This window comes from Cuculus canorus, chromosome 12 (genome assembly GCF_017976375.1).
Source record: "Cuculus canorus isolate bCucCan1 chromosome 12, bCucCan1.pri, whole genome shotgun sequence".
Classification (NCBI taxonomy): domain Eukaryota; kingdom Metazoa; phylum Chordata; class Aves; order Cuculiformes; family Cuculidae; genus Cuculus; species Cuculus canorus.
Genome location: NC_071412.1, coordinates 12274616 through 12296069, shown reverse-complemented (window position 1 = coordinate 12296069; position 21454 = coordinate 12274616). Strand labels below are relative to the sequence as shown.

At 38.1% G+C, this 21454-nt stretch overlaps 1 protein-coding gene across 3 annotated transcripts in view; it reads left to right on the top strand.

Moving 5' to 3' along the window:
• Positions 1-20786, top strand: part of FAM169BP (Protein FAM169B) — a 36806-nt gene extending 16020 nt beyond the window's left edge. For 2 of the 3 annotated variants that reach the window (XM_054078029.1, XM_054078030.1), the window contains exons 3-8: positions 655-754; positions 7152-7237; positions 8834-9008; positions 15493-15675; positions 16951-17079; positions 20474-20786. In XM_054078029.1, coding sequence (XP_053934004.1) covers positions 655-754; positions 7152-7237; positions 8834-9008; positions 15493-15675; positions 16951-17079; positions 20474-20481 — 681 coding nt within the window. In that variant the 3' untranslated portion in view covers positions 20482-20786. The remainder of the gene's footprint in view (positions 1-654; positions 755-7151; positions 7238-8833; positions 9009-15492; positions 15676-16950; positions 17080-20473) is intronic. The other variant, XM_054078032.1, reaches the window with a different exon arrangement.
• The last annotated feature ends 668 nt before the right edge of the window (positions 20787-21454 follow it).

Sequence of the window (21454 nt, the reverse complement as noted above, 5' to 3'; positions counted from 1 at the left end):
ACCTAAACTTACATGAGAGCATTTGCAATATTCATATGGAAATCGTAATTTCTGTGCATTAGAGCTGTTTGAGCACAGTGATTTTGTGTTTATGTGCCACATAATTTAGAAGTTTAGTCTAAGACTGAGAGCTGTATTTTGATTTTAGCCTTGCCTGCAACATAACCACCTTTTGCCAATTATCTACCCTCCCTGTGCCTCACAGATAAACTGCCCAGGCACTGCCCTAATGCTTTGATACTCCCTGTACCCTGAGGCTTAATTCATTGTTTGCAAAACACCACAAGTGCTCAGCTAGAAGATGCTGTAAGAAGTGCAAGTTGTGTTTGTTTTTATTTGATGTGTCTGGTCTTTCATAACACTATTTGTCTGCATGTAACAGTGTTGAAAGCCAGGTTATGTACTAACTGTAGTAAGTCGGCATTAAGGTCTTCACTAACTTTGGTAGCTTGATTTCTTTTAAATTAACATTACTTACTGGTATCATTAGAATATTTCGTATGTTTCAATGCCTTGAAGATCAGGATTAAGAGCATGTTGTGCTAAGCTAATACCATGCATGTTAGTAAAACATACCATAAGTGCATCCAGTACATGAAATACTTCTTGAAAGCTTTGCAGTACAAATGGCTACAGGGCATGTTTGTTTTTTAGGTTAAACTTGAAGATTCCTGTGTGTGTTTTGTCCCTCTCTACCGAAATAATCCTACTTGCAAAATGTTGCTGTTAACAGACCCAAAGGATAAAGAGACAGGTTAGAATTGGTCAAAATATTTTGAAATTTGAGTAGTTGCACCTTGTTTACTTTTAAGATAATCTGCTGGTTCATATATTTAAATATTTTGGGGTTTGTTTTGAATATGAAGTGGATTCAGTTTACCTCTCAGGAATTTGTGTCGGTGGGCTACTGATTTGAAAGCGAGGACTGACAGTCGAGGCTTTTTAATTCTATGCATAACTCTGTTGGTAGCTGAAAAATCACGTGGGTAAATCTGTTATTCTCTCTGAGTTTGTTCAGTGGGGTAATATTTTTCTTATTCCAGGTGGTGTGAAATGTAATGTGTTATTGTTTGGATAGAAGTCTGAAATCCTTAAACAAGAGCAAATGGGTATGTGGAATTGTATTAGGTCTTACTGATTCTTATTCATATTATTTTTACTTTAAGATGTTTTCTTCAGTCCTGTGTTTAATTGCCTCCTGTTTCTATACTGAGAATCTGAGTTCAATCAATTTTATTTGTCAATTGTCCCAAGATGTTCTTCAAACTCTACTAGCCTTGCCTTGCTTACTGTTAGTAATGCTGGTGCTTTCCTATTACAGCTGTGTGTCCGCCTGAAAGGCATACACTGCAGTTGAGTAAAAGGCAGCAGAAGTCAGCATGTACTTACTGGTGCTTCTATTTCATGAGTCACTGCTTAGATTATCAACAAGTTCTTCAGATTTGATCAATAACTGTATCGGAGTTTTCTTTTCCTGCTATCAGGATCTTGGGGTCTTCAGTCACAGCCTGATTTCTTCCTTCTCACTCTCTTAGACAAACCTCTTTAACTATGGGATGTGAAAAAATCACAGACATAAAAGAAGTAATGAATCCCGACACCACTGTCATTAACAGGAAACTTGACTCTAAGTTGCATAGTACCAAAAGCACAGGTTACAACCCACCTAGAGTAAACAGTTTTGGAGCCGTTGTGCAGCAGTGGGCTATATGATTTTTGTAACATCTACAACAAATACATGAACCTGTGCTTTGACTCATTATTTCACTTAGGGAAGGAAATACAGAATACATGAAGCCTCTAAAACTTCCATATTGCTTCCAAATATGGCATCAAACTAACAAAATCTATCATTAAAAACACAGTTGTTGGGATTTTTTTTTTAAGGATAAGCTATAAATTATGCCTGAAAGGGTTTTGTAGCTAGCGCTTCTAATCATACAACAGTGCAATCAAAGAAGTTTAGCGTTCTGGTGTCGGTTCTAATGTGGGTCAGGTACACCTAAAGCAGCTACTGTTACTGCAGCTGAGTGCTCATTGTTCAGTCCAAACCTCGTAACCAGGCAATTTCTTCGTAAGAACAAAAAACAGATTAAAATTACCTGTGGTTAGAGCTGTACTTCGCGAAGTTTTCCAGCTCCTTTTATGTATGCTTTCAATGGGATGTTTGCTAATGAGTTGTAATCCATATAGTTGAAGGTAGGAGACTTTTCCAAGTGTAGTTGAAAGACTTGCCAGTACCTGTGAAATTATTGATATAGAATTACTTTCCTGGTGTTAATTTGTGTATTCCATTAACATTTTTAAGAAGAGAAATAGGCACTGGTTGATGAAGGAGAGAGGCATCTATACCAGAGGCCAAACTTGCTCAGTGAGTGCAGTTGTACATACCCTACTGACTCGCGTTCAAAGGAATGTAGTTGAAAACAGCATTAAGTTAGTTGAGGCTGCACGAGAGGATATGTGACAACTACAACACACAAATAAAAATTACTACATAAATGTAGTTGAAGGCAGTGCATTTAACATAAATCTTCAGTTAAATGATCTAATAGTATGAGGAACAACAAGTATTAATGAGATACATGCACACAAGGAAAACACGATTTCCCACAGGAACAAGTCAAACAAGTCCATATTGGAGCCTAAATTATATGATAAACATCTACGTGAAAAGCTTCAGCCTAGCAGAATAAACACCTTATTATATTATAAACAACAGACTGACTGACTACTGTGCCCCCCTTGTCAAACTTCAGCATGAGTCACCAGCCCATAGTGGCAGAAACAGTCTCATGGAGATTAGTAGGTCTGGTTATTTAAGTAAGGCCTGCAGCATCTGGCTTTTAATATTCCCTTTTAAAAGTATGATTTAGTGGATTTTACTGGAAGTTCTTTGTTTCTGGATTTTATATGCAATAAACATGTGGCCAGCCTTCCTACACACATCAAATTTGACTGACGTGATTTTTTTCTTTAGATGAGGTTTAATAAATTTTCATTAGTTCTCTAAAGTCTGCTGGGGTGTGTGCGTATGTGTGTGCATACCTGTACACACAGGTATAAACATTGGAAGTATTTTGTCAAAATGCTTTCCCCACAGTTTGACAGATTTTGAATTGGCTCTTCCAGCAGCAGACTGTGTTAATGTCTCAAGTCCATCTGGATTTGTTTACCTGTATAACCGTTTGTTCTGACCACTGAACAATTCACATTGTTTCAAAACCAATTCCTTCAGAGGAAAGCAATATTTATTAATTCAGTCGTTCAGTTAAGGACATGGGCAGAAAGTTAAAACACTAAACAGACTGCATGACTGTTTTTCCTTCCTTGAGCTTTACATTTTTCTTGTGAACTTGAGTTTCATCAAACAATCTTTATGTAGCTGATGTCTTCTCTTTCTTATATGTTGTTGGGTGTGCCTGCATTTTAGTTGTACTTCACAACAGGAGTGCTCTCAGAAGCAAATTTCCTGGCTGTCCCCACGTACTGTGCTTCGTTTCATATTGAGGAGCAGTCTTGGAGTGTGTCAACTGGATTACTTCTGGCTGAAATGAAATTAGAAGATGCACTCCAGAGGCATGCTGATGTGCCTCAGCCTCTAACAGGCTTTTAGTTTTCAGCACCAGGCTAGAATTTGTGAACATCAGGCTCTCTGCACCATATGTTTTGCTCTGTGAATTCAGTTTTGTTAGTGTTGGTCTTACCAATGTAAACATGGCCCACCAATTATTTTTTTCTCTTGTAATTCATTGCTTATTCCTGCCATAGCTGATGTGGTGCTCCAAGACCATATCATACCACTCCCAAGAGCCATAACCTTCCTCTGCTCCAGTGCTTCTACTGACTGGTGGCTGACAAAGCCCTGGCTACAGCCTTTTCAGTTTAGTTCTCCAACTCTGTCCCTGACACCATCACTTCTTTCAGCTTCACTCCAAGATCTCCATCTTTGCTCCCCTCATCCCTTAAACTGAACTCTTTACAAAGCTTTGGCAATTGCTGGGGTTAGCAACGTGCCTGGACACTACCTTAATCTCAGTGAGAAAGCTATATACAATGTATGTCTTATGTTCATATGTGATGACATTTCCTCTTTCAGCTTGTGTTTACACCTATAATGGTTAATGTCTATAATACTTATGAAAAAATATCTACTGTAATATACTTATTTTCCCACAATTGCAAAAGAAAATATTGTCAATCTAGTAATTTATGTTTGAAATTCTAATAATTTAGACTCTGGAAAAATACTGAATTTAACAGCCTAGCTACAGGTTTGTGTGCGAAGAGCTTAAAAGTTTCATGGCACTCGATTCTTAAAGATAGGTTAAAGAGGGGTTGATTCTGACAGTGAAATTTACATCCAGATGGGTTGTCCAGAAGTGATGTGTAGCTTGTGGTCTGAAATGACCTGCATATTTCGAAGAGAAAGTGGATGTGGTATCTTTTCCATAGGACTTGGTCTTGGTTGGGAGCATTTTTAATTTATTTTTGATGGGCTGAGTGTTCTGTTCTGTTAGTATATCTGAACAGATACTGTTATGAGAATGTAAATTGTGTTGTAAAGGCTTACAGAGCATAGCATGGGTGATTAACATCTTTATAACACTAAATAAACATACCCTATCGTGGCATTTTCTGTATGCTGTATGTAATAATTTACAATAACTGTTAGATGCTATGGAACATTTATCACAAGACATTTGCAACAAATCACTGACTAAAACTGGAATTGCAGAAGAAAATGTAATTGGTTGCAGGAAAGATATCTATCTTAGATACTTGAATGGCTGCCATTACTGCAGCATCTGCATGCCTCCCAAGCTTTAACGTATTTATTTCAATAAGACTCCTAGGGGAGAGAGAAATGCTCTTATTTCAGCTATTCACGGTATGTCAGCATTGCAGAACACAGTTCTACGTAGGTACTCCGAGCTTGCTCCATTATCGGAGCTGAACTAAGCTCAGTTGCATGGAACTACTTGTTGGAGTAATTTACTGTGCTCCTTCCAAGGTGGGAATCTGGCAAAAACAGCCTCATTAAGTGTACCATCAATCTGAAATAATGCCAAAATTAAGGTAAAGATGGCTTTATCTGAAGTAAAGAACTGGTAAATTTTGTATCTGTTAAACAAACTCAAATTACGTCTCTCATATATAGCATTGCCTTTAATTTAGTTTGTAACTGAGGTCCGTGTTTCAGCAATTCAGATGAAGGCTGAGGAAAAAGAAGGACCAAGCTCGATGTTGCTTTAATTTTTCTCCTTTACTCTGTGTGTAGAGTCCTGATGTACACATTTCATTCAAGTAGTTGCACACCAGCGTGGGAATGTTTAACCAACATAGCCTAGAAAGTAAAAATATAATCCAGACCTGGGCTGAAAAGGGATCCATGTTTGCCAAGCTAAAGGAGGCATTTCATAATCACAATTGCATTGTACTTAGTGCTTAATTCAATTCAGTGTTTTTCAGTACTGTATTCCAAATACCCGTAGCGGTATGGAAGTGTGTGCTTCACAGACTCTCAGCTTGTTGCAGCAGTCTGAATGTATTTGTCTGACTGCAAGCGGTCAAAGTACTGAGGTTTAGCAAGCTAGTGCTTACAGGTCAAGCCACCCAACTGAGCATGTTTATACTCCATTAATTGTGAGCTGAAATGTGTCAGAGTGAATCCATTTAACTTAGTTTTGCAATTGCAAGATCACCCAGTTTTGGAGTTGCAAGATCAAGCACATTGCATCTTATATTGCAAGATGATTGTAATCTTGTACATCCTGACTCACAGGATTCAGGTGATGTGTGTAACTTACTGTTGGCGATAACTTGATTTCTTGTAATCAGGTGAGCATAACCAAATGTCGTTGAAAGAGCAAGAAAACTGGGAAAGGAGAGAGAAGAAACATGTGGTCTTACAAAATGTGTTTGCATTTGAAATAGTGTTCCTCAAAGTTGATTATAAAATGAAAATGAGAATATGGGGAAGCATGGATGGATTTAACTGCAGACCAGATGTTGACTTGAAAAATGATAACAAAAAGCAAAGTACATATGCTTGTGTGAAATCTGGAGAAATGTTTTTCCTTCAAGGAAGGCATCCATATAGATAAGGTTGCTCATGCAATGTGATGCGACAGTTGCTATGTCAACTAGTGTTCCCTTCCACACATTTAAATTATTGAATAGCACAGTAAGTCTTCTATAAAAGTAGCTCCTTAGAACATGGTTATGAATCTTCCTATTTTCCTCAAAGATTTGAAAAACTTTTCTGACCTTTACTATGTGTCTTGTATGCGTCTGAACTATGTGCCAAACCTCTGTGTAGCTCCCATTAAACTCAGCATTTGGCCCATTATGTCCCCTTTGTCTGAGTCAGCTCCCTTTGTGACTGCATGTTTCATGGATGTGTAATGGAGCAGTGGCTGCTTTGCATTTGATTGAGGGAACAGATTGAATCCATCACAGAAAGAGTATGAAACTCCCATGCAAGTAAGTGCATAATATTTAATGAATTGGATCTGGTGCTATAAACAGACATCTGCTCTTGCGTGCAGTACTTTCTTCATTGTTAACCCAATACACAAAGTGCAATGCTTTTTGGCGCATGCTTTAATGATTTATCTGAAGTACAAGTTAGCTAAGTGGAATCTCTAGCCTTAAAGCCAATAGGAGCTGGTAGAGGCTGAAGGTACAACAGCTATTTGATAAAATGGATGTGAAAACATTTGTGTTTGACTGGCATGGGAGCAAATATGGATATGGATACACGTGGAAAGTGTGAAAGAAACTTCAAAAATGTAACCTTTAGCTCGTAGCACTCTTTGTCCCAAATGCCATTCAGGCTTACTGTGCTGCTGAACAGATGCCATGCAGGAAGTGCTTTATTCATATGGTACACTGGTTGTCACACCAAAGTGACATCAATTCCTGAGAAAAATTACCTTCACTTGTTGCCTCCTGTGGTACTGAAAATTGGATATCAAGGGACGTGGAGATGAAATTGAAATACAATCATTGTTCTGCTATCTCACAGCCAGTCAGACTGGAGTCAGCTGGAGGGAGAAGTAGATCTAAACCTGCTTGTGGAAAGGTTCAGAATCAACTTTGTGTTTATTTGCAGGTAATATGTTTCCTCTGTCTTTTTCTTTTTGTAGTTTTGGCAGTTTATCTGAACCGGTGCTGGTGGCCTGTTGAAGATGTAGTAAAGACAGCTGATCCTTCGAGAGATGGGCTAATTTCAGTAAGGATGCCATTTTTAACAGTTATCTTTTCCTAGAACTTTCCAGCTAGAACAATCCTATGTACTTGTCCCTGGTCTCCTATAGCTCATACCTTATAACCTATGGTACCTGGGCTATATATGTGCCTTACCAAGTACTTCATATCTTGCGTGGCACAGTGACATCACATTAACCCTCTTCAAACAATTCTGTGCATGTAGTTTATGATTCATCAGTAGAATTTATTGGGTTTTGGTTTTAGTTTACCCTCACTATCTACTAAAGAAATAATCAGGTAAATTGAACTTCTAAATTAGCAATAACTCTTCATGTTACAGTGTTGCTTGACTGACTGATGGGGAGTGTTACTGCCCTTTGGAACAATATCTTATCGGGCTAGTTATGTTGGTTTTTTTTTTTCTTGCCTTGAATAATGTTTCTATTATGTTAATTTTATGAAATGGTTGTTACTTAATAATTTATATTGCTGTAATTCTTTTTTCCAAATAATTTGTCTTAGTAGGATACAATTACTTTTTCATAATTTGAGAGATTTGGGTGGTTTGTAGTCTGTTTTCAACTAAGGAATGAGATACCTGCTGCAAGTGAGCTTTGTGTTGCCATGAGGCTATTTAAGTTAGTGCTGTTTCCTACCCAGCCCTTTGTGTCCAGCTTTAGCCTTAATTCTTTGGTTCCTTTATGATCTTTCTGTAATATCTGCTGTACATAGAGTTTAATTATTCACAGAATTAAGTGGGATTTTTTGGTGGTAACTGAAGGGAGGGATTTTGAGATACAAATCATTGTAAGGCAGAACTTTGAGCAGAAACATGGACTTTTGGGCTTTCAGGCATCTGCTGTATCAACAGAGAATGCAAAATATCGGAAAACAGTAAATTTGCCCTTTTTAGCTCATTGCAAAAAAATAGGTTGTCATTATTTGTGGGAACTAATTTTCTTTTCCAGCTTTCATATAAAGCTTGTTGGCACCACTTTTTACGTGGATAACCAATATGATCTTGTTTCTTTATATTCCTTCATCTTCCTGTCCTATTGGTTGTCTAGTAAGAAGCACTGCATAAAATCTAATTGTTCATGTTACACCTAGATTATAACCTGCCTGGGACATACTATATTTATTTTCTGTTTTGTACAGTGTTTACCTCAGTTAGGTCCTGGGCCACTGACATGGTAAGACAGGTAATAGGGGAGAGGTGACCAGAATAACAGTGAATCTTGTTTTTATTTTGCTTTTGGGTAGGGTTAGACTGCCTTGATCCTGTTTCCAAAATCTGTGACTAGTTTGCTGTGACTACAATCAAGATACTTCTTTTCCTGCTGCTTTTGAATTTCTCTGTGAGAACAGGAGACATCTCAAGCTGTATAAATTGTTCTATAAATTATTCTATGTCCTGTGGATAGAGGGTGGAACATTGGGGAAAACTGTTTTTTACTTTCTATCTGAATCAATTCATGTGGTATTTTCCCCACATCAAGTATACGTGTTTCCATACCTCCTTCTTCCCAGCCCCTTTTAGTTTTGAAACCTTTTATGAAACACAAAATACTATTCTCTGCTTTATTTTTCTTTGGCCTGTTTTTGTTTGTTCTCTAAGGTCCAGACATTTGGAGAAAGGATTGTCCTCTTTGTTCTGAACTGCATTATTTTTGGAATGCTCGAAGGGAGTGCAGCTGATGATGCATTCTTTCTACCTCACTCTGCCACCGAATGTGCCAAGATACTCTGGAGAAATGGCGAGGCTGTTGCCTTTTACTCGGTCAAGATGAAAGGTAAGGTCATTTTAGAGACACATTTCCATTGGTTCCTAATAGCTAGAAAGGTAGTCCTTTTGTTTATCTTTCAGTATAAAAAATCCTGGCTCTCATTTACATTTTTATATCCAATCTCTCTCAGAATGAATTTGGGGTACAAACCTTCCCAGGATTTGGAAGCCATCCATATTACTTGCATTTAAACATGATGACTCCAAACTTTTTTCTGAGTTACACTGAGTCATCTAAGGTACTGGCTTAGTGCAATAAAATATATTTTAATGTAGCCAAATAAGAAGGTTGTACATCTAGGAAAAAGGAATGCAAAGTGTGCCCACACATGGGGGACTATATCCTAGAAAGAATGATAACAAAGATAAGAAGTATAGTTCACAGAGGAAAACCAGTGTATCAGGCGCAGCTGGTGCTGAGAAGCGACAATGTCCTTGGATACGTAAGAAGCAGTGGCTGGATTTTGTAGAGGAATGTGTGGGCGTTAGGTTAATCCTGGAATTTTGTCCAGTTCTAATACTACCAGTTTAAAGGATGATGATTAATTGATTTAATGATTAATTGATTTAATATTTAATTGATTAATTAGCCGAGAAAAGAAATAATGTATTTGATTCTTTAGAGATACTTGCACTAGTATAAGTTTAGTGAAGGTCTTTTATTAAATACAGAGCTTGTATTGATGCAGGTATATTGCTATTAACCAGCCTAGACTGGAAAAGGTTTGTTTAGAATAACTCTGGGTATGCAGTTGAGTACATACTCCCATGTAGAAGCTGGTTACCAGTCTGTGTTTAAGATCCGTGGGTGTCATCTCAATAGCAGCAGCTTAAACACAGAAAATTTTATATTGGAAATTTTGTATCGTTGAAGGTAAATGTATTGTTCTAGTCAGTAGCCACCAAAAAAGAGCAAATAAGAAACAGCTTGAGAGCTATACATATATGGGTTGCTTTGGAGTCCAGAGGACAGTCTGAAGATGCCTTCTCTGATAGAATTTTGAAGGCCATCAGCAATAAGAGGTACTTTGCTCTTCAACTGCCTTGGGGTTGTGCAAAATCCTTGTTTATACCACTGTGCTGGTACAGTGCCACAATGTTGAACCAAGTCTCAGCCTATGATGAAGGAAGTCTGTGACTATGCCGATGGACTGGTTTGTATTTGGCAAACACTTCAATTGCCATAGTACATTTTCCTTTAAGTTCTTAAATATTTCTAAGCAAAGCTTTTGGAAAGAAACACTTGTATGGGCTGTAATGATTCATGCTTCGGTAATATAAATTTGCACAGTAGTCTGTTATGGGTGGAGTATTAGTCAAGCTGAAACAGTTTCTGAGTAAGTCGAGAGTCACAGTTTGGTTTAAAACCAGGTCCACATAAAATACAGATTCTTCAAGTTCAACTTTGTCAGCATCTGTCTTTTGTTGCTAGTGTGGGTTTTTTTTTCTCTGTTTGTTTTGTTCCCCTCTCCCCCGTTTTCAAATGAAAATTTGTTAGTTTCTGGCCTGTGTCACAAATTACTACAGCCTTTGGCCAAAGACTTTTCAGGAAGGTTGAAACTGATTGGTTTTGCCCCTTTTGCTTTTTGCTGTATGCATTTAGAAAATAATTCCTCTTTCTGAAGTTCTGTGATATCAATTTTATAACAGTCATGCTCTGGCTGATCCTATTCTCTCTACTTTCTAGAAAAAGCATGGATTTATTAGGCCCAAAACAGGTTAACATAAATGTCTTTTCTTAGAAGATTTGTTTCACATGGTTGTTTTGGATATTTTTTAACTCTTTGCTTGCTTTTCTTTTGTCACAATGAAAGTTCTTTTTTCTTTTTCTGTTTTACAGGACATTTAGTAGGGGCAGCTTTAAGTACAGGACTTCATATTGTGCTGGGCCTCTGTTACAGCTTCTCCTCCTGGGAAGAAATTATTTTCCTCTATGCCCACCATGTGATTCTAATTCTTTATTTCCATGTTCTGCAATTACCTGGCCATACTTTATAGTTTTATTTTCTTCACTTTGTAATTGAGACTCTCATGCTGATGTTATATTCAACTGTATTTCTCATCTGTGAATTTTCCGTTATCTACAGTATGACAAAAAAATGTGCTTTGGTGGAGCCAAATAAGTCAGAACAGATCTTTGGAGCATGACTATTTCATAAGTCACTTGGGTGAATCATAGAAATGGTGACCAAGGAGGAGAGAGTCTGTTCTATCATTGCTACAAATTTGGAGTGCTGTTATGCAAACTAAATTTTCAATGGACCTCAGTGATTCCAATTAACTATCTTGGCAATATTGTGAAGTCATTTCCATTTACCAGTTCCTCGGTGGCCTGTGCCAAGTGAACGTGGTAATTTCGGCCTGGTTCCACATGTACATCGATCTTATGAAGATCCTTAGCTGGATCTCTTTTGATAGCTAAAGAGGGACAGATGGTCTTGAGCATCCGCCTTTCTCAGAGATGCGGTAACTGCAAGTCAAGGTTTTGAGAGGATTTGGCAGCTACTGACACTGGCCATCCTGCACCTGTTGTGTAGATAAACAGAAGACTCATTCTTCAAGGCTATCACTTTTCGTGAGCATTAGACACCTTTATTAAAACAAAATTTATTCATGACTACACAGATCATCACCCTAGCCTCTCTGGTATGTGCCTATTCCTGTCCAATGACAGGCATGCAGCATTTACCCCTGGGTATACTAAAGATTGATGAGATGTACTAAGCCACTAATGAGGCTGATAAGACACTTTGTCACGTGCCAAGATAAATGTCTCCAATTTTATCTATGTCAGCGACTTCCATATTAGACAGCTAAGGAGTTAGACCTCACTGAATGTAGCTACTTAAAGGTACAGCAGGAAATTACAGTTCCCCATCTCTGTCTTTGCAGACAGCAACCTGAAAATGAAGTATTTTGCAGAAAGCCTTCATATAGATACTTTTTTTTTGAGATCTGTTTTATACTCTAAGTATTTATTTCAGATCTTTTTTTTTTTTTTTTTTTGGTATGCTCTAAAACTGTGTGAAAGCCTGAAAAAGAATGTGTTTTGTGTAGTGATGTAGGATTAACGACTATGGTTACTGACACTATTTTTTTGTCCAATGTGACCACGTAATTCCCTCACAGTTTTCTCTTCTTTTATTTACCGAGGATTACTAGTTATTCAAAATGGACTTTTACCACCTTCACATAAATGTCAGGAGAGCTTAGAAGATTCATCATGCAAGTAAATCAGTAAGGAAGTTGGAGGATGCTATGAGCCAGGAATGTCTTGGTCCCTTTAAGGATAAAACAGAACACTTCCGCTTTTTAATATACAGAAAAAAGACCTCAGCTTTTTTTGCCTGCCGTTGTATATTACCATTTCTGTACCACATAGGAGCTGCCTAGTTGTGAACCAAGCTGTCTATGATATAGAAAGCAGTCAGATTGCCAAAGCTTGTCCCTTCCCAAGCTCACTGTGTCCCTTTTGTCGAAACATTAAAGTGTGGAGAAAGATAGTATTCTCTGTGCTGTGAGTCAAACCAACCTTAACAAAATTGGGTCCTCTGAGAAAGCTGTAAAACATGCAATTGAACCAGGAGTAAGTGCATTGTTGCCTTCTCATTCATTCTTTCCAGATGCTCCACAAATCACAGTTTAGGAACAGAATCACAGAATGCCAGGCTGGAAGAGACTGCAGGGATCATCTGGTCCAACTTTTTAGGTAATATATAGTTTAAATGAGGTGTCCCAGAACTGTGTCAAGCTGAGTCTTAAAAGTGTCCAGTGTAGAGGAATCTGCTACTTCCCTTGGGAGGTTATTCCAATATTCGGAACACCTAACTGCAAAAACTTTAAGCTGATACCAAGTGGGCAGCACAGCAACCCAGGCCTGGTCTCTGCTTTTAGGTACCTCAAGGCTTAGAGTTGGTCTTTGGAAGTGGTTACCCAAGTTCATTTCATGCCTTTCTTCATACAAGACTTCACAAATTCCTTTTAATACTTTGGCGAACAAGGTGGTGTTCTCTGGAAATAGATCCCTAAAATATAATAGGATTTTATTTTTCACTGATTACAAATATTTCTTCTAGAAAAAAAAATTAAATCAGAATTGAAGTTAACCTGACAGACAATTAGCTGAAATCTTGTTGGATAATTGCTTTTCTCTCCCTCTGTTTTGTAGCAATAATATTTTTAATGTGCATTTCTGAGGCAGACTGAAGTTTCTGGCTGTAATAAAAATTAAATGACTACATACCAGTCAAGACATGAATTAATTTAATTTTATTGAAACCAGAACCTTTGTTCCCCTTCTCGCATACAAACTCACACAGTGGTTTGACCTTGGGTTCTATTCAGCAGAAATATTCCCCACCCTTTACACAAGCACTCAGCCTGCGGAAGGCCTGTCCAAACATGTGTGTGCCAAGCCAACTTGTTCAGCAGGGAAATAGTCAGTATACACAACCTTGTTTTGTTTGGGTCTTTTGGATGTGGGGACTGGATTGTTTTTTTTTTTCTGGTTTGTGGCTCTTTGGGAATGCTAATGGCTGTCTGCTTTCTTGCCCTTGGAATATCTGTTTACCATTTTGCTGGCTCATAAGTTGGTCATTTGGCACTCATGACCTAACCGAACAGATCAAAGGCTTTCAAAGGCCAAGCTGTACGAATACTTCCATCTCCATCACCAATGCCCTTATTTTCCCTGTCTCCTCCCTCATGTCAAAACTTTGTCTGTTGGTGTGTTTCAACAATGAAACAAACCTCTGAACCAAATGTTTGAGAGTCTCCTGGTCACCTCTGGGCCACCATTAGCTTACGGTAACTTCTTTGCTATTGGATGGGAACTAGAGACAAAGTGGCCTTTGTTCCAAAATGTTTGTTTGTTTGCTTGCTTATTTATTATTTCAAATGGCTCTGGGCTATGACTCTTCTAATATGTTTCCCAGGGACAAGGTGAAGAATGGCTTCATGGTTTCTTTATTTACAGTGCCTTTAGACAGTACCAGTTTTTGTCATCTTCTCAACACCATATTAGAAGCACAGACATAAATCACTCAGCTGCTGGGATTGCTGCACAGCAGTCTCGTCAGGATTTATAGGAGACAGACTATATAAGATAATAATAAACTTAAAAGGACACTTGCAACATGCAGGAATTCTTAAAGCAATTGAGTTCATGAGGAAAAGTTTGTTCCTTTCCTAAAATGTATGGTGCAACACTGCTGGAATCTAACATCTCTGTTGGGCTGGCAGCTAACAATGGGACTGTGGATATACTCAATTTTTTGGCTCATGAAAAAAGAGTAACTACCCATCATGTGTTACAAACACTAAAAGGTTATAAACACCACCACAAATAATCCATTTCCAACAATGTGCTTGAACATGTGTTTGAAGTTAAGCATGAAGTTAAGCAGGGGAGACCGAGCCTGGATATGAATCGATTGGTTATATAGCTACATACTCTTGTTGTATGGCTGAGTATGTGTGATGTGGATTCTTGCTAAATGGATAGCTACAGTCTTAACAAATCAAGGTCTAGAATTAAATATAGTCATATATGCTTTGCTAAATTAGTGTCCTATAAAAGAAAGTCTAGAGAGTGTCTAGTTATTACTAGACAACAACTCAAGACTTCAGTTTGATAGAGGTATTGTCAGCATGATAAAGAAAAAGAAATGATATTAAGTGAAGGTCTTATATTGGAATTTCGGAGCAACCTTTCAGTAGCAGATCTGTGAAACTATGAAATAGGTCTTAGTGCAGTGATGGAAGTTTCATGTCTTAAAACACTGAAAACTAGACCTCGTGGTGCACTAGTAAATGGTAAGAAAGAAAATCAAGAACATCTTGATGACATTTAAGCAGCAAAGTAAGAAAATTGAATTTTTCTCTGTTATAAAGGCCTGCATATCCATTTCTATTTAAACTGCCATGTACCTAGATAGAAGCAGCATAGCATTTTCATAAATAGTTTCTAAAAATGAAAATAAATCAATGAGAAGTTTCTGTGGTGACTGTCTCCTATATGTAGATAGCTGGTGAACTGATGTTGGTCATTCATTTCCAGGTTGAATGCAGTTTGACAGCATAAGTACTGTCAAGTACTTTAAGGCTTTGTTTTTATAGTATTCTGCAGTGAATAGAAGTTGTGCAGTGAACTGTTAAGTATCTCTTGCAATAGGATCCTAAGTCATTTAAGGTGAACATTAAAATTTTGGACCCTGAATGTCTGTTCTTAATCAACTTTCCCTTAACTCCAGTTTGATTTTACCAAACATGATTGCTTTGACAGCTTTCTCTGAGAACTGAATTTTAATGGTTCAGTGGCTTATACTTGAGTCTGTATTTTGTCCTCATGTAGAGCACTATGTCATATCCCCATGATTTCAAGTGGAAGGGTATCAGGGCAGTTTTTGTGGCTAGAATCATACAGTGGTTAGTTAGTGCAGCAATACCAATTTTGTTTTCAAATCTGTATTTTTTTTACCGTCTGCATATAGGGAGCCTATGTGATGGTACAACCAGTCAATGTTACTTGCTGCCGGTTTTGGATACTATATTTGTCCGGAGAAAGTGCAGAAGAAGTGGCCTAGGGATGAAAATGCTGCGTGATTTCTGTCAGTCTTTCATGGCTGAGGATGCCTTGGGGATCAGCTGCCCTATTTCTGCTGCGATGTATCAAGGTAAATCATTTGATGTGGAAGTATTAGGTAAGGGTCATGTATAATGTATAAATTTCAGTGTGGTCTTGGTAGCATTTTCTTAAGTGTATAAGAGTTCAATGCACTTGTCTGAACTGAACTGTTGTTAGTGTGCAACTGGTTACTTTACTTGAAACATCTGGAATTTCCTGTAGAAAGGTAGACTGATACGTAAGACAATGAGAAGCATAAAACTCATGCTCCTATTTGACATTTTTGCATTTTTACCTTGCTCTCTCATAGAAATAGAACTGTGTCATTGCCCTAGACAGCGACTTACCCATTTTATTTGACGCTAGAGGGAGAAGAGTCATAAGATGTTGTCAAGCCTTCACTATGCATGTAATACTCTTGTAGATACTGCGTTTGTAAGAAATTTGATTTAATAAGCTATATACCTGGGATCTGCTCATTCATCCAGTCATTCCAGTACTTGTTTTGTATTGACTGTCTTTGAGCATTTGGCACTTCTAAGAGATCATTAAGTAGTTATTTATCTTCTCTGTGTTCAGGATTTTCCTAGTAAACCTTTTCAGGTTTTCCTGGTAAAATTTGCAGAAAAAAATTTGTGCACACAGTATTTGTAAAACTATTTTCTTTAGAAACAGTCCTTACTGTCATTTTGGGGGGGATGTTTCTATTGCCCGATGACTTTACAGCCATTTCATGTTTTATCACAGAATGGTTTGGGTTGGAAGGGACTTTAAAGATCATCCAGTTCCAACCTCCCTGCGGTGGGCAGGAGCAACTTCCACTAAATCAGGCAATCTGTTCTTTGTCTTGGTCAGTATGTCACTGAATGTATGCAAATTTACCCCTATATAGATATGTACTTCAGGAGTTTCTAAGGTACTGCTGCTTATAAATTCAGGAAGGAATAGTATTGACAACATTCTTTCTCTTGTCCCAGTAATATCAGTGAATGACAGTGATCTGTTCATTACTGTAAGGCAAATGTTTACATACCAGGATAAGGGGTTTTGTCTCTACATCCCAATGTTAAACTCAACTCACATTCTAGACTGAAGCAGATGGACAGGATTTACTTGTGTCTGTTGAGATCATTCCACATAGATTTTTCCTAAAATCCCCAGCTAAAAGAAAAAAAAAAAAAAAAAGGATGAGAAGAGACAGCTAAAAATTTCAAAAGGAACTAATAAAAGTAGGTCTGAGAGAATTTCTGGAGTAGAATACACTCCCTCTTCCACTGTAATTTTCGCTAATGCATGCTTTTACCCCTTGGTTTCTCCTATTCAGTTTGCCAGAAATTCTTGCAGACTTATCCTGAGGAGCAGAAGCGACTGTGGGAGGTGGAAGCACCAGGAGATTGGAGCCAGCGAGTGAATATCTGGTTAAAAATTCAGATGGAGTCATCCTCTGCAGGAAGTGAGTTAAAATAAAGAGCGTGAACTTGGCCATATTAGTTATATAAAGAAAAGAAATAAAATCAAGAGAAGTGATAATAAGTTGTTTCACTGTTGTTTGCACATGAAGAAGCTACTGAGCGTGCAGTCCAGTTCACTGATCCTTTCCCAGTAAACTGGACAGTTCTTAGAAGTTATGAAGTAATGAAATTGAACTGCAGAGCATCTGAGAGATACCAAACAAAACGCAGTTTTGGCATAAAGCAGCTGTAACTCCCATTGCAGTACACTTACAGCAGGGTTAGCCCCAAAATTCCTGTTGCACAACACAACGTCTGGTTTATAGAGAGGGGTTCGTTTAATTACCTTCAATTTGGTACCAATATGATTCTTGGATGGAAACGTGAACTTTTTTATTACGTTTTTTGAAGATTCAAAATACTGTCCTACAGGGTAAATCCTTGCTGGGAGCATTTTCTGCCTACTTCACAAAAGGTAGTGACAGGGTAGGAAAACCTTTTGACAGTTCATAAGGGGATCTTGTTCGTGTCATCTCTTCAGCTGGCTTGGGGATCCAGACAGGCCTCTCTGCTGCATGCACACAAGTTGTGGTAAGCAATAGGTTCCAGAAGAAGGGCACACGTTGTCTCTTTCTGGAAGTGCAGCAAGGAGTGCAGCAGAATGAATTGCTCCCATCTCTTCCAATATCTTTCCTGCTTTGTACTGGCTTGGGGACCTTCAGTTGAGACTTTGCATTTCATCTTGTCTGCAGCATCCCATGGGAGAGTTAAGTCAGAGTTTAGTCCTAGTCTGGGTTCCTCTGAAGCCATTATATTTATGTTCCTCATGCTTTAAACTAGCAAATCTGGTGTTCCTCTTTCCTTTAATCCGTCTTGCTCAGTTCAGTTTATTAATGGCAACTGAAGAGAACAATGTCAGATCAGCAAACAGAAGGTGAATCCTGGAGGAGACTATACCTTTTTTTTCTTTCTTCTTTTGCCATCTTCTGCAAAATAAACAAATAAACCAATCCCAAACTAACCAACAAACAAACAAAGAGAAATGACCCAAAACATAGGTAAATATAATTCCACAAGAGTGGCTGTCAGTAAATAATACATGTGAGGCCTGGGGGCTGCCTTGGCCAGCTCTGCATGTAAGTGAGATATCTCATATCTGAAAAAAGAGGAAGGATGGAAAGTATAAACCAGAAATTGTGAGTGTTTTTGTATATTTATATGGAGTATGAATTGTAATGTAATGTAATCTTTATAGTAGAAGGGACCAGAAGCAAGTGAATTTGGCCCTAAAATATGTAATAAAAATCTGCTTTTGAAATTATAGTCTCCACTGTGGTGCGCAGCTCTCTAGGCATCACTTTCCTTTACACTAGATGTGCTGAACAGGCTTTATTTCATCCATCTTCAGTGGAAAATCAACACACTATAAAACCAATATTTAAAACAGTGTGCAATACTTTTACTATATCTGTTTTACATGTGAAGTCTACTTGTGTGCTTCTTGTGCTGTATTATCCCACTACTGTGCATATCATGTACCTAGGGAAATACAGAGGGAGCGTACAGGACGGATGATGGTTGCTAAAGCTAGAGGAGAGTCTCCCTGGTTTGTTTTGTCCTAAAGGCAGCGTCACTGCTGCATAGCTCTATGTAATGGCTGGTGAGGAAATAACGAGAATTTTCCAGGGTTTCATGATATCTGTTAATAGTAGGTAAAGCAGAAACATTTTCTGAGTGCAGGGATCCTTTATCATCTGGCCTAGTGTGCTGCTTACCATGTGTGTAAAAAGGAGCTTGTGTTTCCAGAGTTGTGGTATAGGAACAGACAGAGGAAAATGATGTAGCATAGAATGAAAACCTCTGAAACCTCTGGAGTTGTACACTTGCCTGTTCAATATGCACACAGTCATTTAGATCCTTAGGAGGTCTCTTGGGTACAAAGCGTTTCATTCCTGCTTGCTCTGTTATGTAGAAAGCAAAACACAGTGTAATTCAATATTGTCAGCTCCAATCGGGACCTATGGCAACAACCACAAAAGCAGACAAGTCTTATTTTAATTTGATTTCTTAGATTCGTGTCAACATTTGCAATGCTATATTTTGGAACAAAATTACTGAGAAGAAAAAATGAAAATTCTACTGATACTATATCTTCCCTCAGTACTCAGGATTGTCTCCTATTGATGCTGTTGCAAGAATTTAGCAATCATAGATATTCCAAAAAACGTTTCTATAAGCAAGATTTTAAATTTTGCAAGGTTATGTGGCTGCATCTAGTGGCCGTACAGATAAACTGCAGCACTCTGCTCGCTGCAACTGATACTTCAGTTTGGATGTGCACTGGTACATAAGCATATATATATATATATATATTTCTGTCTAAATGCATACATATATCTATAAAAATAAAACTCTTTTGCATGTTGTCACAAATAGCTGCAGTCATTCATTCTGAATTAATTCTTATTGTTTGAAAAATTGGGAGATTTATTTACACCAAATAGTCTCAGAAACAGGAATATAGTGACATTTCTCATCTGGGGCTGATTAGAGGAAATCATTTAACATGATATATTTACACACACACGTAATTGATTCATATAGCTAATTTCTATAGCTACAATGGTTTGAGAGGCTAAGGAGTACACGATAGTTTTTGCTAAGTGTTTTAATCTGATCCTTACTGAAATACGGGAACTGTAACCAAACTGCATACAGCAAATTCCAAGGTTTGCATATGTAGTGGCTCTCTGAACTGAACTGTGATTTTTTCCTATGCAAGCGGCTTGAGTGTGAAACCTTTAGAATGAGTAAGTTAAGCTCTTTGCAGTCTTGATTATTTTAGCCCACTACTGAGCTGCCAATGCTTAGCTTTTTGCAGGATGGAGGCCAAAAAGAGGCAGAGAGGTTTGACACCTAAAACCTGTTCAGGGAGCATGTATCTACGAGAACAAATCACAGTAATGAAGCTTTTTCAAGTAATAAAGAAAAACGAGAGACGAGTGGAAGCAAAACAAAGAGCTCTAGGCATTGTTTCCCCGGCACATTTTGGTTGCCGCACAACAATTAAATCAGTTTGTTTTCTTCAGACATGGGTCTCCCGGGGGAGCTATGACAGCACTGGCTCCTGTGGTGTACGCCCTTGCGTTGTGTGCCGTGGTCAGAGCCCACCCAGCCAGATCAAGGCTTGGAGCACTCCCAGTTTTCTTTATGCTGACACTTCTGGGAACTTGGGCAGAGCAGCAGGAATGAAGCTGTTCTATACAACCTATGGAGCTAAATTTCTTGCCTTGCGTGTTGCTTTGGTCGACAGAGACATTTTGTATTAGGATCAAGTCACTGTTTATGCTGTTTGTGTATAATTTGGTGTTCTTTCTGTCTTGATTCTGATTTCAGGGCATTGAATACATTCCTGGTGTTCGGAACGTGGCGGAAGATGCCACAGAAAAAAAGATGACACAGCAGAAGCAGGGACTCTGAACTCAGAGGGTTCTGAACAACAGGACTTAGAAAAAGGTCCAGGCAATACTCGGCAAAGCAAAGGATTCAGAAAAAGAGCAGGCCGTGGGGGCTTTAGTTGGAGACAAGGCCGCCAGACAGTTCAGAATTATACTGTAATTGCACTTTCAAAAATAAGCAAAATCCAGTTTTAAAAATGGTAATTGACTGTTCATAATTTGTAATGCTGGAGAGATTTCTTCAGGTAAAATATAATTTTTTTTTTGCAAGACGTGTTCTCCATCTTGTGTTTTGTTTTAAATAAAGCTTTTGTTTGCTAATTATCCTTTTCTTTTTCTTCTCACTAAGTAATTAAGTGTAGTTGAGTCTAGTTATTTCCCTGCTCTGGAAAGATTTTATTGGATTGCATGAGAAGTCCAAAAGGGAATAATTGGAGAGGTTGTAGATTCTGATGTAAGAAGATATTTCTATGGAAACCACATGCTGCACTATGGAAGAGAGATACTGCAACACACGTTGGTATCATAATGACAGCTGTAACCTTCCTTTGAAAGAGAACAATTGATGTTCAATTGCTTTCATTTGAGCTTTTCTAGCAGAAAAATCTGCTGTAAAGCCTGTGGTGGACAGGGTGGCGTACAAACCCCATTAATGCAGAAGTTTGTTACAGAGAGGAAGAGTAGAGCAAGCTGCAGAACTTAAACTGCCTTTAAATTCAGGCACTGTATGTCACGGTATTAAGTTCAGAATGTAGAAATTTGTGTAGATTACATGTTCCATGTTTTATTTCCTATGGGCTCTTGTCTAATGTTTTGTATTTAATTAACTTGGAAGTATAATATATTTCGCTAGATTACTCATGTTATGGCTTGGTAAGGAAATTTTGTTCTTTCACCACAAGCTACTTAGATTTCTTTT